The sequence below is a fragment of the Pelophylax lessonae genome, assembly GCF_965119305.1.
Source record: "Pelophylax lessonae genome assembly, chromosome: 2".
NCBI lineage: Eukaryota > Metazoa > Chordata > Amphibia > Anura > Ranidae > Pelophylax > Pelophylax lessonae.
In genome coordinates this window covers 120302895-120320799 of record NC_138769.1, presented here as the reverse complement: position 1 = coordinate 120320799, position 17905 = coordinate 120302895, and the positions used below count along the sequence as shown (strand labels likewise).

Below are 17905 nucleotides of genomic sequence, written 5' to 3'. Positions count from 1 at the left end.
CCTGGCAACAAAAGGTGATTTTGTCATGAAAAAGGTTAATAGCCAAAAACGGCCGCTGCCTTCTCCATCTTTGGTGGAGTCCTCTGATTCAGAGGCTGATGTGGTCGCCACGGATGCCAACCCCCCCCCGACCCTACCTGCAGGGTCGCTGTCCTCGCAGTCAGATGGTGAAAAGGACCTGTCTTCTTCAGCTGCAGCACAGGAATGCGCTTTGGTGATTATTTCGGTGAGGGAAACTTTAAAATTGGCTGATGAGCCCACGCCGGCAGGGACACGGTTGGCCTTTGGCTCCCGCAAGACCCAAAACTCTGGCGAGGTTTTTCCCTGTCCCGAGACTTTTCATGATATTGTGAATGACCAATGGTGGTGTGTTAAGCACATGCTAGTTGTGCCAAAATGCTTTAAACGCCTGTATCCTTTTGCTAATACGGTCTCCAACCGTTGGACGGTGCCACCTAAGGTGAACCACCCTGTTTCCAGGTTGAACAATTCTATCATTGTGCCTGTGGAAGATTCCCCGGTTTTTACGGATCCGGTGGACAGGCAGGTGGAATCCCTTTCCCGCCATCTTCACGTGTTGGAGGGTTCCATTTTGTAACCGGTCTTTATGTCTGTTCTGGTATCACAGACATTTACGGAATAGATTACAGTTCTGAAAGGGAACTTGGACCCTGACATAGTTCCCCCAGAACTGATGGAACTTGTGGACCAGATGGCCCAGGCCCTGGTGTTCCTGTGTAATGCGTCCCTGGATGTGTCTCCCCTGGTGGCCAGAGTTTCAGCTGTGGGGATTGCCCTACGGCGCATGGTTTGTCTGAAGAGCTGGTCGGCTGACCAAGCTTCAAGAAAGCCCTGAGGGATCTCCCTTTTCTGGGAGAGTTTGTTTGGCGACTCACTGGATGAGTTGGTCAAGGGTCTGACTGGCGGGAAGAGTACTCTTCTTCCTCAATCCTCCAAAGGTAAAACACCCCGTGCCAAAGCGGGGTCCATCCTTTACTGCTCATAGACGTTTTTTTCGTGCCCCTGTGGCGCAAGAAAAAGGTAAGCCGTTCAGAGCTTCTGGAGGGTCTAAGAAGCACTGGGACAAGTCCAAGACCAGTCAGTCCGGTGCTGCGGACAAGTTCTCTTCAGCATGAAGGGGCTCCCTCACCCGTTTCTTGGGTGGGGGGATGTCTGGGCTTCTTTCAGGAACCCTGCACTTCCTTCGTTCAAGACAAATGGGTTCGCAAACTGATTTGTTCCGGGTACAAAATTAAATTTTGGTCCCGGCCAGGGGACAGATTTTTTTCAGTCAAATCTTCACCTGTCTCCAGAGCATTTGAAGGATCTTCGGGAAGCTGTGTCGGCTCTATCCTGGTGGATCCAGTCTCCAGCTTTGTGTCAGGGCAAGTCCTTCCTGCTGCTGTTCTGGACGGTGGTCAGCCTGTCCAGCTGGGGTGGAGTGCTGGGGAAGCTCTGTGCCCAGGGGACTTGGGCGTCAGAAGAGTCCTCCTTGCCGATCAACATTCTGGAGCTCAGAGCCATCAAGCTTTGTTTGTTCCACTGGACGAGTCGGCTACGCGGTTCTCCGGTTCGGATACAATTGGACAATGCCACGGCTGTGGCTTACATCAATCATCAAGGGGGCACCAAGAGTGTCCTGGCAGCCAAGGAGGTGGCCGAGATTCTGGTTTGGGTGGAAGCCAATGTTCCAGCTCCTTCCGCAGTCCACATCCTGGGTGTGGAGAATTGTAAAACGGATTACCTGAGTCATCAGGTGTTGGATCAAGGGGAATGGTCCCTTCATCCGGAGGTGTTTCACCTCCTATGTGCCCGGTGGGGGACTCCCGAGTTGGATCTGTTTGCGTCTCGCTTCAACAGAAAGTTCCAGAGGTTTGTGGCCAGGTCTCGGGATCCTCTGGCCGACACCACAGGCGCTCTGCTGGCTCCTTGGAGCCATTATCGGCTAATTTATGCTGCCCCCACCCCCGCTCGTACTCCTGCTGAGGTTTCTTCGCCGGCTGGCGGTGGTAGGCATTCCGGTCGTTCTGGTGGCACCAGACTGGCTTTAGCGGTATTGGTACGCAGACCTGGTAGAAATGGTCGTAGATCCTCCATGGAGGCTTCCTTTGCTGGAAGATCTGCTGTCTCGGGGACCTATCTTCCATCCTGCTTTACGGTCGCTGGCTTTAACAGCTTGGCTGTTGAAAGCAAGGGGTTGAGGAATGGAGGCCTTTCTGACACGGTGATTCCTACCTTTTTGAAGGCCAGGAAGTCGGCATCTAGGAAGATCTATCATCGTACGTGGAAATCATACATTTCGTGGTGTGAATTGCTGCAGTTGCACCCTCGCTTGTTTTCTATAGCTAGGGTTTTGGCCTTTTTACAAAAGGGGGTTGAGCAGCTTTTGGCGTTGGGCACTATCAAGGGTCAGGTGTCGGCCTTGGCTATTTACATCCAACGTCCGTTGGCTACTAATAGCTTGATTCACACTTTTATTCAGAGGGTGCGTCATCTGGCTCCTCCTAGGAGATCTCTGTTACCTCTGTGGAATCTCAATCTGGTTTTGTCTGTTCTTCATAGCCTCCTTTTGAGAATATTAGGGAGATTTCTCTGCTTTCCTTGTCACAGAAGGTTGCCTTCCTAGTGGCTATTACTTCTGCTCGCAGAGTATCTGAGTTGGTGTCGCTGTTCTGTCGTTCACCTTATTTGGTGGTTCACAGGGATAAAGTGGTACTCCACCCTAATCTGTCTTTTCTCCCTAACGTGGTGTCGGCTTTTCATCTTAATGAAGACATTGTGTTGCCTTCCTTATGTCCTAAGCCTAAGCATTCCAAAGAACTTGCCTTGCACTCTTTGGATCTTGTTCGGGTAATAAGAGTTTATCTGACGGTTACTGAGTCCTTATCAAAATCGGACTCTCTCTTTGTCCTTACGGACGGTCCTCGCAAAGGTTTGGCTGCTTCTGCTGTGACCATTTCGAGATGGATCAGGCAGGCGGTTGTTTAGGCTTATTCACTCAAGGGTCAGTTTCCTCTTTTCCTTGTGAAGGCACATTCTACTAGAGCGCTGAGTGCCTCTTGGGCTTTTCGCCATCAGGCCTCTATTGTACAAGTTTGTAAGGCAGCGAGTTGGTCGTCTGTGCACACCTTTATTAAATTCTACAAGGTGGATTTGTTGGCATCTTTGACTCTTTTGGCTGCAAGGTTTTGCAGGCTGCTGTTTTGTAAGAGAATGTTTTTGTTTCTCTTAGGGGTCTTTTAACCTGGGTGAGCTCTTGTTGTTTGGTTGAGCTTCACGTTACCCAGTGGGCAAAGTTTAGCCTTTGGAGTTTACATTACTTTCTGGTTGCGTTCTTCCCACCCCTCATGCCTACACTGCTTTGGGATGTCCCATTCAGCTAATGAAAAGACAGAGGCTGCGTCTGTCAATGGACGATAGAGAAAACAAGATTTTTGTAAGATCTTACTGTAAAATCTTTTTCTCTGAAGTCCATTGACAGACGCAGCACCCACCCCTCTGATATGGAGATGTTTTTTTTCTTCACTGCTTACAACTAAACTGGTTTGCTGAGCAGAGGGTGTGTGGGTTTTGCCTGTGGGGACCGCCCGTGGGTGTGTACATTTAAATTTTTCCTGCCTAGACTACTCCTGCAGGGGGGCAGCATAACTCATTCAGCTAATAAGGATGGAGGCTGCGTCTGTCAATGGACTTAAGAGAAAAAGATTTTATGGTAAGATCTTACAAAAATCTTGTTTTTCAGAATGTCTTCAGCAGTGGCAGCCCTGATTTCTTTAATAATATGTTTACCTTTAAAGAGATTTAATCACCAGATCAAATTTTACGTTAAATCTTGTTTTAGTAAAAGTTTTACAATCCAAAAGTAAAGGAACTGAGAATACAATATTCATAGACATATTTAAGCACAGTTTCTTCAATCTGCGGTACAAAAAAAAGTTGACACATATTAAACAGCCCGAGACAGGCATGTAAGTAGAAAGTATATCATTAACAGGATGTGATATGGAAAATATATATGTGTCGAACAGTGGTATGGTCAGTGGGTACACTGGTAACAAGTACACATACGTGTTCAAAAAGGGGAGGTCACCTATAGGTGACTAGTAAAGTGAAAGGGTTAAGGGGAAAATACAGACAGAAAGGAGAGGGGGGGGGAAGGCAAGGGGGCACTTCATCATGGCTGAGGAGAGATGGAGGTAGGATCCATGTTGGCCCAAGCCAGATAAGCCGGAAAAAAGGACCAAGCAAATGAGGTGAGAGTGAGAATTGTGTTTTCTTCCCGGTTTCCTGGGCCAACAGATGTCCTAGGTCCATAATGGAGTCTAATTCGGTTGCCCATTTACCAAGGGATCACGGATAGGAGGGCCACCATAGATAGGGGTCATGTGGACAGAAGTTGCCATGAGCTTACAATATAGATCAAAGATTTGCTGCCAAAACGTCCAGATCAAAATGTTTCAAGAATTACTGAAGGCAAAACTTTTTTTTTTCTTTTTTTTTTTCTAAGATTTGGATAGCGGAGTGAGGGGTTAGGACCATTATCAGATTTTTACTGCTGTCTGCGTCCCTGTTAAGGAGATTCTCTCTCTCTCCAGTTCTGATTACCAGTGTCCCTGGGAAAAAGTGATGGTAAATCCAAAAGTTTTGAGTTGGCACCAGAACGTGAATAGAAGAAAAATATTGCAATGTGTGCAATTGTTCCAGTGACTCCCCTCTTAAGTAGGAATTTTAATCACTAGCTTTTTGATAAATGGCAAACAAATCACAGTTTTACCCTTCCCTACTCTATCCAAAATGGATAAAAAGCTTTTTTACCTTTTTTAAATATACTTTTTTTTTTTTGAGGTTTGTTGAATTTTGTTAAATAAAACCTACATAGGTACAAAAAGATACAGATAGCAACATGTATTCCACAGCCTCAACAGACATTGGTACAGAGGTTCATTGCTTTTGAAATTCATCAAGCAGTAAAACTTCCTCTTTTGGGTGAAGATGCGCTTTATTAGAGTGACCTGCAGCAGTTTTTACTATTGTCCAATAACGTGCGCCAACATAATCAAGTACTTGCACCATTGTTCTTCCAAAATATACACAATTACTGCAATTACATAAATGCTTTAGTGAGGAGCGGCAGACATTCCTCCCAATGGCATCAACATTATGGCACAGGTCCTCCCAATGACACCAATGATGGGGCACAATTCCTCCTACTGACTCTCATGATGGGGCATTATTCCTCCCACTGACACCAAAGATAGCGCTTTGTATAATATCACTGACGTCGGGACCTTTTCTACTCCCATTGGCCACAGTCCGGCCCTTCTTAAATCTGAAGGACCATAAACTTGCCCTTTGTTTAGAAAGTTTGGAGACCCCTGGTCTATACCTTTTTAATCTGAAATTAAGTGTACAATTATTTAGTTAAAAAATAAAAAAAGCCTTTGTTCCAAATTCTTTACTGTACTGTAGCACCCTCGTGTGTCACATTGAAGCAGAGCACTTCTGTAATGTAAATAATAGCAGAGAGTGTACTCAGGTCTAGCCACAGTCTGGTTGAATAGTAGATCTTTTCCTTTATTAGCAAGCCAGGTTACATTTTAAGAGTCTGTACACCTTTAAATCTCAGCAAAATGAAGATGCATTGAGACAAGTAGTGTTACTGATGTAAACTGGTGTTACATTATGTCTATTTGTATGCCTTGACTAATTGCTCCACTTTCTGCAGAATAGAAGTGAAACTGTTGTTCTGTGTTTTGGCAACAATTTGTATGTAACAAAAACATAGTAAGTCTTTAAAAAAAATAAAATGAATGTATTGTTACTAATTTAAACCTGAAATATGCTTAATTTCTAGTATTTTATTTTCCATATTTTGAATGCTTTGGTACTTTATAATTTCTTTGTTGTACAGATCAGTTTTAAAGTGGATGTAAAGGCAGAAGGTTTTTTCGCCAACTGCATTTTATGTAGTAACGTAAAAAAAAACTTCTCCATGCAGCTCCCCCCAAATACTTACCTGAGCCTGATCTTGATCCTTCGATGTGCTTAAGAGCTGAGGCTGTCTCACTCATAATTGGCACAGGTGCCATGTCTCCTGCCGCTGTCAATCACAGCCAGTGACGAGGCAGCGGGGGACGGGACCGAGTCTTGCGCTGTGTGTCTTATGGGCACAAGAAGCGGGGCTCGGGAGCTAGCACACACAAGTGCCCCCATGGCAAGCACTTGGCAGAGGATAGGAGCCAGGAGTTTCAACGGGGGACCCGAGAAGAGGAGGATCAGGGCTGCCCAGATCAGAGCAGATAAGTATAACGTTTGTTATTTTAATTAAAAAAAAACAGTCAAGCTTTACTATCACTTTAATGTAATAATGTATAAATGAGATATAATCGGTTCTGTCCTTTATGTACGGTGGGGCGGATGCTGTGACTGTGTTAACTATATATACTTCTGCTTTGCCATTTTCCTGATTTGCTTGTGCTTCTTGTGTATGAAAATTCATTTTTTATTTATTTTTTTTAGGAAAATAATAAAATGTTTACTGGTATTCCATGTAAGGAGATCTATCCAAATGACAATTTCCCTCAAGGAATCACCAATGGTGCTAATTGGTATAATGTTCCAGGTAATTTGCTATACAGATAGAATATGCCATTACTGACCACTTTCTTCCCTAACTACAATAGAAATAAACCCAGTTGCTGTGTTACTGCAATATGTTCACCTTAGCACTGTTGTATAAAAAAAAAAACATATGTATTTTGGCAGAGAGCTGTTCACAATATTTTATCATTATGTAGAAGCTTTTACTTAGAAAAATGTCCAGTGAAATTCTGATATGGGGTAGAGATGTTTCTAACCACAAAAAGCATCTTCTTCTGTTATGTGAATTAGTTACTTTAGTTGGCTGCATTCATTTAGATTTTAGTATATACAATTAGTGTCTGATTTACAGTGTCCTGTGTCCAGTTAGCCATCCATTTTAGCAAGTGATTGAAGTCACATTCAGATATTTTGATTGCCCCCCCCCCCACCCTTCCCAAAGTGTTAAAAAAAAAAAAAAAATTTGAAGTGCACACATCCCCTCGTTTTCGCACACAAACGCATATGTAAGTCGTGGCCGCATAAGTAAATAGCGTTCAAATCACACGTGAGGTATGAGAGAGATGCTAAGGTACTCTGTCACCAAGTACTCTGTCACCAAGTATTCCCAGTCCAAATGCTTGGTATTCCCTGGTCTTTCAGCTGTGACTGTCACCCCCCGGATCCTCCCCCCCGCCGGCCCCCACCAATCAGCTGACTCCCCTATCAGCCGTCCATTCACTTACAGTTCCATTAGCCTCTCTCCTCCTGTCGGTGACAATGTCAGTACTCCGCCACCACCGTTACCGCCCCCTGTCACAGACACGGACTGCCACAGACCAAGACCAGGTCCCAGTCTCACCGCCCCCCTCAGCGTCTCCCCTGCACGCGTCTCCCGCTGCAGCTCCCTGCTGCATGCTCTCAACTCGCTCTCTGCACACCCTGCTCCTCCTCAATACGCTCTCCTCTGATTAGGGAATTAACAACTTAGTCTCTTGTGTTTTAGAACAAATAGAAGAGGAATGGGTCAGTTTCAGAATGGAGTGGCTCTGGGAATCTGAGAATGAACACTTTATCTCCTTCCACTTTCTAAAAAAAAACCTTCAAATGCTTATGTGTTAGGTAGTGGATAGTAATCCCTTGTCGATGGGCAACTTAGCCAGAGGGACTCCAATCTCATAAGGGTGTCCACAGCTTTGATTCCCCTCAGGTGAGTGGTAATGAAATGTTGCAAATGCTTGTGTCTGTAAGCATCCTAATTGAACATACCACACACCTCCCTGAATTCCTGTAGCGTGTGCAATGTTTCACTCGGCTGAAATTAAAACAACTGGTGTCCCTATCAGTTGCTCACATCCAGAAGAAAGACAGAGATTCACCTGAGGGGAAGCCACTCAATGGAAGAAGGGGAATACCGGTGGGGATAGAGTGCCCTGATTGCGGAGTCCAAAATGTTTAAGGTGTGAATAGCAAGAAAAGAAATGGTGTCTGAGAGACCTCTCTATAGGTGGGGTACCCACGGGGCATGAACCAAATTACGGCCTGGCATTATTTTCTCTAGTATCACCTAATTTGTTTTGATTTATGTGATGCCGCCAGCTAAGTATTCTAGTCCTGGCCACCACCCTGTAATAGTTTCTCAAGTTGGGGGAGGACTAACCCGTCTTCGGACTTATGACTCCTGAGAATTTGGTATGCCAACCTTGGCTTTGTACTTCACCATACAACATTTGTGAAAATTCATCGAACAAGGGAAGTGGCATTGGTTTTTTTGAGATTCTTTACATGAGTATGTCTTCTAGCACCACAGATAAACCATAAACAAAAAATGTTGTAGTTTTCTAAAATTGTTTAATTTTTATGATGTGTAGTTGGTTTATATAGTTTTTTTTAAACCTTTACACTGTAATTCTTAGGTGGAATGCAAGACTGGAATTATCTCAACACAAATTGTTTCGAAGTAACCATTGAGCTGGGCTGTGTGAAATATCCTATGGCGTCAGAACTTCCAGCTTACTGGGAAAACAACCACCAATCATTGCTGTCATTCATAAAACAGGTAAGTGTGTATTTGGCGGCTGTGCTTTTTTTTCCACTTGTGTTGTCCATATTGTACTGACATCTGTATTCTTTAGGTACACAAAGGAATCAAAGGATTCGTGCTTGATGCCACAGATGGAAGAGGTATCTTCAATGCTACTATTTGTGTTGCTGACATTGATCATCCTGTGACCTCTGACAAGGCTGGGGATTACTGGAGGTTGTTGGTCCCCGGTACATATAAAGTTACAGCCTCTGCCAGAGGGTAGGTATCATTCTCCATTAACATTACATCTTGTTTTACAGTTTAGTAGATCAGCTTCAATTTAAAGCTATAGATAACACATTGGCTGCCTTCTTGTGTTTTTTTTTTTTTTTTTTTTTTTTTTTAGGCTGTGAGTATATAAGCCCTCACAAATCCTTTATTTCCCAGGTCATCCTACAGGACGGTCACACGATAGGCTCCTCCTCCTGCAGGAAACACAAGCACAGATAGGTTTAACCATTTCCCTACCGGCGCATTATAAAAAGATGCCGGCAGGAACACTCCCTCCCTCCAGGATCATATGACGTCTGCCTGTTCTCGCTGCTCCCCCCGGGGGCTTGCAGTGCGGTTATCGGGGATGCAGCATTTCCCTCGGGACACAGCCCATCCCTGATCGATGTACAGAGCCATTAAAAAATCGCTCTTTACCATGTGGCTGGCTGTGATTGTGTGATTGCACTGTCCAGGGATGGAGATTGTCTGTCCCGAGTACCTGTCTCCAGCCCAGAGTACCCGAGTACCCGTCTCCAGCCCATCAGATTACCCAAGTACCTCTCTGCAGCCCATCAAAGTACCCGAGAGCATGTCATCAGCGTACCCAAGTACCTGTCACCAGCCCATCAGAGTACCCAAGTACCTGTCATCAGAGTACCCGAGTACCTGTCTCCAGCCCTTCAGAGTACCTGAGTACCTATCTGCAGCCCAATAGAGTACCTGTCTCCTGCCCATCAAAGTATCTGGGTACCTGTCTCTGTAGCCCATCATAGTACCCGAGTACCTCTCTGTAGCCCATCATAGTACCCGAGTACCTCTCTGTAGCCCATCAGAGTACCTGAGTACCTGTCTCCAGCCCAAAGTACCCGAGTACCTGTCTTCAGCCAGAGTGCCCGAGTACCTATCTGCAGCCCATCAGATTACCCGAGTACCTGTCTCTAGCCCATCAGAATACCCAAGTACCTCTCTGAAGCCCATCAGAGTACCCGAATACCTGTCTGCAGCCCATCAGAGTACCTGAGTACCTGTCTGCAGCCCATCAGAGTACCTGGGTACCTATCTGCAGCCCATGCCTCCTAGATTATGTGTTGGGGTGTTTGCTTTCCAAAATGGGGTCATTTTGTAGGGGTTTCCATTGTCCTGGTGCTCCAGGGCCTTCAAAAGTGTGATTGGTTGTAATGAAATTATATGTGGAATTTATGCTCCTGGAACACCTGACGGTGCTCCTTGCATGTTGGGTCTTTGTATGTGGCTATGCTGTGACAAAGTCTCACATATGTGGTATCGCCATACTCAGGAGGAGTAGCAGAATGTATTTTGGGGTGTAATTTTTGCTGTGTACATGCTATGTTATAAAAATATCTTATAAATTGACAACTTTGTGTAAAAAAAAATATATGTTTTCATTTTCTTTCCACATTTTCCAAAAACTTGTGGAAAAAAATTACATGTTCAAAAGACTCATTATGCCTCAAAGGATATACAGTGGGTACGGAAAGTATTCAGACCCCCTTAAATTTTTCACTCTTTGTTATATTGCAGCCATTTGCTAAAATCATTTAAGTTCATTCTTCTTCCTCATGAATGTACACATAGCACCCCATACTGACAGAAAAACACAGAATTGTTGACATTGTTGCAGATTTATTAAAAAGAAAAACTGAAATATCACATGGTCCTAAGTATTCAGACCCTTTGCTCAGTATTTAGTAGAAGCCCCTTTTGATCTAATACAGCCAGGAGTCTTTTTGGGAAAGATGCAACAAGTCTTTCACACCTGGATTTGGGGATCCTCTGCCATTCCTCCTTGCAGATCCTCTCCAGTTCTGTCAGGTTGGATGGTAAACGTTGGTGGACAGCCATTTGTAGGTCTCTCCAGAGATGCTCAATTGGGTTTAAGTCAGGGCTCTGGCTGGGCCATTCAAGAACAGTCACGGAGTTGTTGTGAAGCCACTCCTTCGTTATTTTAGCTGTGTGCTTAGGGTCATTGTCTTGTTGGAAGGTAAACCTTCGGCCCAGTCTGAGGTCCAGAGCACTCTGGAGAAGGTTTTTGTCCAGGATATCCCTGTACTTGGCCGCATTCATCTTTCCCTCGATTGCAACCAGTCGTCCTGTCCCTGCAGCTGAAAAACACCCCCACAGCATGATGCTGCCACCACCATGCTTCACTGTTGGGACTGTATTGGACAGGTGATGAGCAGTGCCTGGTTTTCTCCACACATACCGCTTAGAATTAAGGCCAAAAAGTTCTATTTTGGTCTCATCAGACCAGAGAATCCTATTTCTCACCATCTTGGAGTCCTTCAGGTGTTTTTTAGCAAACTCCATGCGGGCTTTCATGTGTCTTACACTGAGGAGAGGCTTCCGTCGGGCCACTCTGCCATAAAGCCCCGACTGGTGGAGGGCTGCAGTGATGGTTGACTTTCTACAACTTTCTCCCATCTCCTGACTGCATCTCTGGAGCTCAGCCACAGTGATCTTTGGGTTCTTCTTTACCTCTCTCACCAAGGCTCTTCTCCCCCGATAGCTCAGTTTGGCCGGACGGCCAGCTCTAGGAAGGGTTCTGGTCGTCCCAAACGTCATCCATTTGAGGATTATGGAGGCCACTGTGCTCTTAGGAACCTTAAGTGCAGCAGAAATCTTTTTGTAACCTTGGCCAGATCTGTGCCTTGCCACAATTCTGTCTCTGAGCTCTTCAGGCAGTTCCTTTGACCTCATGATTCTCATTTGCTCTGACATGCATTGTGATCTGGAAGGTCTTGTATAGACAGGTGTGTGGCTTTCCTAATCAAGTCCAATCAGTATAATCAAACACAGCTGGACTCAAATGAAGGTGTAGAACCATCTCAAGGATGATCAGAAGAAATGGAAAGCACCTGAGTTAAATATATGAGTGTCACAGCAAAGGGTCTGAATACTTAGGACCATGTGATATTTCAGTTTTTCTTTTTTTAATAAATCTGCAACAATGTCAACAATTCTGTGTTTTTCTGTCAGTTTGGGGTGCTATGTGTACATTCATGAGGAAGAAGAATGAACTTAAATGATTTTAGCAAATGGCTGCAATATAACAAAGAGTGAAAAATTTAAGGGGGTCTGAATACTTTCCGTACCCACTGTACGTTAGGGTGTTTGCTTTCCAAAATGCGGTCATTTTGTGGGTAATTCCATTGTCCTGGTGCTCCAGGGCCTTCAAAACTGTGATAGGTCGTTAGAAAATTATATGTGTAATTTACGCTCCTAGAACACCTGACGGTGCTCCTTGCATGTTGGGCCTCTGTATGTGGCCAGGCTGTGTAAAAGTCTCACACCTGGTATTGCCATACTCAGAAGGAGTAGCAGAATGTATTTTGGGGTGTAATTGCCAGTATGCATATACTGTGTGTGAGAAATAACTTGTTAATATGACAATTTTGTGTAAAAAAAAAAAAAAATTTCTTAATTTTCCCAAGAGTTGGGGGAAAAAATTACAACTTCAAAAAAACTCACCATGCCTCTTTGGGATTGCTGGGGGAAACATTTTTTTTTTTTTTTTTTCCTGAATCCTAAAAAGGAGATTTTTGAAGAAATGAAAGGCGTCCCAGCCATATGCCTAAAATTAGACGCATCTTTGGCCAGAGTTTCAAAAAAATCTGATTTATTCTTCGATACGGGCCTCCTGAAGGATCCTTTGGATAAGAAAATAGATGTGACGCCAAGGAGGGCTTACGAGGAAGAGGCGGCAGGATTTCAGCCTAACATGGCCATTACCTGCGTAGCTGGGAACGTGTCATTCTGGCTTGAACAACTCTGTGGTCATCTGGAAAAAGTCCCTGACACAGAGGAGGTGCTGGACTTTCTGCTCTTGATCGAAAAGGGAGTGGCATATATGGCTGATGCCTCTGCGGAAGCTGTTCAATTTTCAGCTTGCACCACAGGCTAATGCGGCCAGGAGGGCTGTCTGGCTCAAGGGATGGAGACTATGTGTCAAAGAATAAGGTATGTAACATCCCCTTTGACGGTAGCTTACTGTTCGGTCCAGAGCTTGACAAAGTGTTAGCAAGGTCAGCCGACAAATCCAAAGTATTCCCCTCCAAAAGAAAAGCCGAAAACTTTTTTCGATGCCCAAGAGGAGAAACTCAATCAAAAGGGGAAAAGACACATCCCCAACAAAGATGGGTCTTTAACAAAAACAAGGGGAAATCGAACGTCGTCTTCCCCAACTCTGGGCCCAACGACGCCAGCTTACCAGTGGGAGGAAGATTGTGACACTTTTTCCAACAATGGCAAAGTTTCTGTGCAAACCCTTTCATCCTGAAGATAATCAACGAGGGGTACAGAATAGAATTCATGACAAAGCCACCAAGTAGCTTCCATGTCACGACTCTCTGATTCACTACACCCAAGGAAATCTGGAGGTAGCTGTCCCAGATCTACTAAAAGAAAGGGTGATAATAGAACTACATCCTTCTTAGCAAGTATCAGGTTACTCTCTCAAGTTTTTCCTTAGGGCAAAATACTCGGGCAAGCATCGCTAATCCTACACCTGAAAGGCCTCAACCGATCGAGCCAATACAAGAAATTAAAGATGGAATCCATCTTCTCAGTAAGATCCTTACTTCCAGAGGCGGCCTTTCTAGTAACCCTCGACCTCAAGGATGCTTACCTCCATGTCCCGATCCATCCCAGCCATTTTGGCCGCAAAATTTTGCAGGCTGCTGTTTAAAGGACTTGCCCTCTTTAAGGGTGTTTTTTTTCAGGTGAGCTCCAGTTGTTGACACTTAAGCTTCAAGTTACCTGGTTGGCTATGTTTAGCCTTGGGAAAGTTTGTTTTATCTGCTGTTCCAACACCTCGTGTTTGACACTGGTTTGGGACGTCCCTACAGTCAAGAAGATGAAGAGTTGTGTCCATCATTGGAAGAAAGAGGAAATGGGATTTTTGTCTTACCATAAAATCCATTTCTCTAATGTTCATTAACGGACACAGCACCTGCCCCTCTATGGCGTTCGGGTTTTTCCTTCTGAAAATGATTGTTACAAAACTGAATACCTATAGCAGGAAGTGGGAGTATACCCCCAGGGACTGCTCCATAGGCCCATATCAAGAAGATAAAGAGCTGTGTTTGTCAATGCACATCAGAGAAATGGATTTTACGGTAAGACAAAAATCCAATTTTAATCATCAACCATGTGAGTTGCTAAATGTTGAACCTTCATTAAATGTAACCATATTCCCGTTGTGGAGGCTGCCATTTGTGGATGGACATTTTATGGTTACACAGCCTATCCTATTGCTATAATATTTTTATATGGACTCTAAACTGAAGGACTTATAAATAAATGGTTGTGGAACAAATTTCCATTATTTCTTATTGGGAAATTCACTTTGATGTACGAGTGCTTTGGTTTGCAAGCATGTTTCCGGAGCGAATTATGCTTGCAATCCAAGATTTTTCTATTGTATATATAAAAATTCACACTGGTTTGCTTTCCTCCAGGTATGTTCCTGTTACGAAAACCGTTAATGTCACAGAAGGAGATGCTGTAGTGACAAACTTCACACTCACCCGCTCAGGTGCCGATATGCACAAGGAAGACCAAAGAAAAATGTCTGTACTAGAAACAGAAAAGTCAGACCCCAACACAAAGGAATTTGAGATGCTAATCAAAGATCTTTCAGCTGAAAATGGTCTGGAACGCCTCTTGCTGTCAAGATCAAGTGACATAGATCTGTATCGGTATAGGTCTTATCACGACCTTTCAGAATCACTCCGAGGGCTAAATCTTAATTACCCAAACATTACTAAACTTACCAGGTAAATGTACTCTGTTTTGTTTTATTACTAATTGTAAATTATTTGAGAAATCTCCACTTTCACAAATCTCCACAGATTGTTCATAAATACCAGATATTTTTAGATATTAGTCAGTTTTAATGAATACATTTACTCTATAAGTATCATCTATTCATTGAATGGCAACATTTGCTGCCCAAGAAATAAAGCAGTTACTCACCAAATGGACATGGAATTCCTATTTTATTTGTTTAGTATGCAGATTCGTACACCTGCCCATATGCATGTGAGATTTTAGGGATCCTCTGCACTTACTGTGATGTGTGAATAAAACCGGGTCTGAGTTTTGTGGCACCACTGTTTGAGTGAAATCTCACATTTCACATATGTAAATATGAATATCAATACACTAGACTTCCACAGCCACTTAGTTGCTGCTGTGAGACAACTTCAGAGGTAGATTTGAAAGAAGTGTAAGACCTATCATTGTCGTACATGTGGAATTGTGTGTGCCCAAAAAGGACCATACACTATTTGCACATGGTCTGAGACCAGTTGTAGTGTAACATCTAGAATCTGATATTCTTGTCTCCGGTAAGGATATCTGGCAATAAGGATCCTTCCCTGCTGCAGCTTGACAAGCAGGAGCCTTGGTTTCTGTTGGACTTCCTGTCTTGTTAATGATAAATGTGGCTGTTTCATACAACAGATAATTATAATACATCTCTTCCTGCTTTTTTTTTGTATAGATTGGGTCAGAGTGTTGAGTATCGGCACATTTGGTCTCTCGAGATCTCCAATAAACCAAATGTGTCTGAGCCAGAGGAGCCAAAGATCAGGTTTGTTGCCGGAGTCCATGGCAATGCTCCCGTGGGCACGGAGTTGCTCTTGACGTTTGCAGAATTTCTGTGCTTGAACTATAAGAAGAATGGTGCAATAACCAAGGTGAGGTTTTTGTCATCAGTGTATTCTGGACTGTGTACACACACAAACAGATTATCCAGTTTCAGCTGCATGAATTAGCAGAACATGGGAGCCCCAGGATTTATGCACTAATTAATACATTACCTTGTGTATGTTCCGTAATGCATGTTTTCCTAAGATGGTTGACAAAGCATTCTTGGAGTTTGTCTAAGAACACCACTGAGATTCATGGTTGCTTGCCAATATACTATACATAAAGGGAACTTGTGTTTATTTCTGTATAATAACACTGCTGCTTTAATTCAGAAAACACGAGTTGCCTACTGTATCTTTTATTTTGCTTCAAAGTCTTTTTGCCCAAGGGCTCACCCTATCCTGGGTGCAGCATGATTAGAGGTCTTGGCTCCTTGGTACTCCACCCTGGCCGTATGTGCACTTCACAACCCAGACAGGTAAACAAGTCACACCAGTTAGAAAGTCGGGGGAATTTTGAATTTCTTTGTTATCTATTACAGCCACAATAATGGAAGCAACTATATATGCTTCTGAGCTGGTCTAATTTCCTACTGCACATTTCTCTGTGCTCTGTGTTCACCTTCCTTCCTCCCATTTTTCTTAGCTCTCCCCTTCCTATCTGCTCTCTGCCTTAGCCTGTGGGAATATTGGGTATATAAACTTAGATTCCGCTCACAGGATGGAGCTCACAGGATAACACATAACTGGCAAAAAAAAAGTTTAAGTAGCAATGTGACCTGGTGTATTAAATGTATGCTTTAAATCAGGGGTGTCCAACCTTTTGACCTTCCTGGGCCACATTGGAAGTAGAGGAATTGTCTTGGGCCACACATAAAATACACTAACAATAAGGGTAGCTGATGAGCTGAAAAATTTGGGCAGATTACAAGGTAACGATCTCTAATATAGATGTAGCTATCTGAGTAATAAAACTTATTTTTTTTTAATATTTATTTATTATAAAAGTAAAAGAGGGCAACATAAAACTAGTGTGATATTTGACACTGTTTATGATAAAGTAACTCATCAATATCTGGTTCTATGGATGTAGGAGCAATTCTCAATGATTTTGCAAGGTGCTCATCAAATATTTTGGTTTAAATTTTGCTCTTCGTGTGCTTCATGCTTGGAAATAGTTGCTCACAAATGTATAGCTACATAGTTAGTTAGTCAGGTTGAAAAAATACACAAGTCCATCTGGCTCAACCAATAAAAAACAGTAAAGAAAAACCAATCATATAATCCCATATACACAATCCTATACTCGCAGTTGATCCAGAGGAAGGCAAAAAACCCCAAAAAGCATGATCCAATTTACTACAGCAGGGGAAAAAAATTCCTTCCTGATCCCCCGAGAGGAAATCGGATATTCCCTGGATCAAGTTTACCTATAAATATTAGTACCCATTTATATTATGTACACCCAGGAAAGAATCCAGGCCTTTTTTTAAAGCAATCTATTGAGCTAGCCAGAACCACCTCTGGAGGGAGTCTATTCCACATTTCACAGCTCTTATGGTGAAGAAACCTTTCTGTATTTGGAAACAAAATCTGTTTTCCTCTAGACGTAAAGAGTGCCCTCTTGTTCTCTGTGTTGACCTTAAAGTGAATAACTCAACACCAAGTTCATTATATGGACCCCTTACATGTTGTATCATATCCCCGCTTAATTTCCTCTTCTCAAGAGAGAATAAATTCAGTTCCTCTAATCGTTTCTCATAGCTGAGCTCCTCCATGCCTCTTATCAGTTTGGTTGCCCTTCTCTGCACTTTCTCCAGTTCCCCCATATCCTTTTTTTTTTTTCCCAAATATGTTTATTTATAAATAGAAAATCAGAAACAATGGAGGAACATCCACAGAAATTGCAAACAACATTACACAGAAAGTGCGTATACGACCAGTCATACAAAGCAAAATATCACAAAATACCCCATCGTCGTAGAATGGCTAACAGGTGAAAGTAGGTAATGCAAACATCCTAAACAGGCTCAGAGGCTCCTAAATATACCCTGTCAGCCACCCAGGTATTTCGTAGCACCATGGTACCCCCACTTCTGAAGAAAAAGGCTATCAAAGAAATACCCCCATTCATTTCCGATTCCCTGGTTTTTGGTATGGTATTAAAACCCCCAGAAGGGGTAGAACTAAAAGGGGGGAGCAAAAACAGAAAAACAGACACTGAAAAGGAGAAGAGAAAAAAGAGAAGGCAAGGAAGTACACTGGGAGGGAGGGGTGGAAAATAGGGGGGAGGGGGATAGACCATCTCCGTCTGTGCCCCCCATATCCTTTTTAAGAACTGGTGCCCAAAACTGAA

At 43.4% G+C, this 17905-nt stretch overlaps 2 protein-coding genes across 2 annotated transcripts in view; one reads left to right on the top strand and one right to left on the bottom strand.

Moving 5' to 3' along the window:
• Window positions 1-17905, bottom strand: part of TMIGD1 (transmembrane and immunoglobulin domain containing 1) — a 532600-nt gene that overhangs the window by 287017 nt on the left and 227678 nt on the right. The window lies entirely within an intron of this gene.
• The window catches only part of CPD (carboxypeptidase D), a 239753-nt gene that overhangs the window by 153878 nt on the left and 67970 nt on the right, over window positions 1-17905 (top strand). The window contains exons 9-13 of the mRNA XM_082244945.1: window positions 6520-6622; window positions 8496-8638; window positions 8715-8884; window positions 14356-14673; window positions 15402-15597. Coding sequence (XP_082101071.1) covers window positions 6520-6622; window positions 8496-8638; window positions 8715-8884; window positions 14356-14673; window positions 15402-15597 — 930 coding nt within the window. The remainder of the gene's footprint in view (window positions 1-6519; window positions 6623-8495; window positions 8639-8714; window positions 8885-14355; window positions 14674-15401; window positions 15598-17905) is intronic.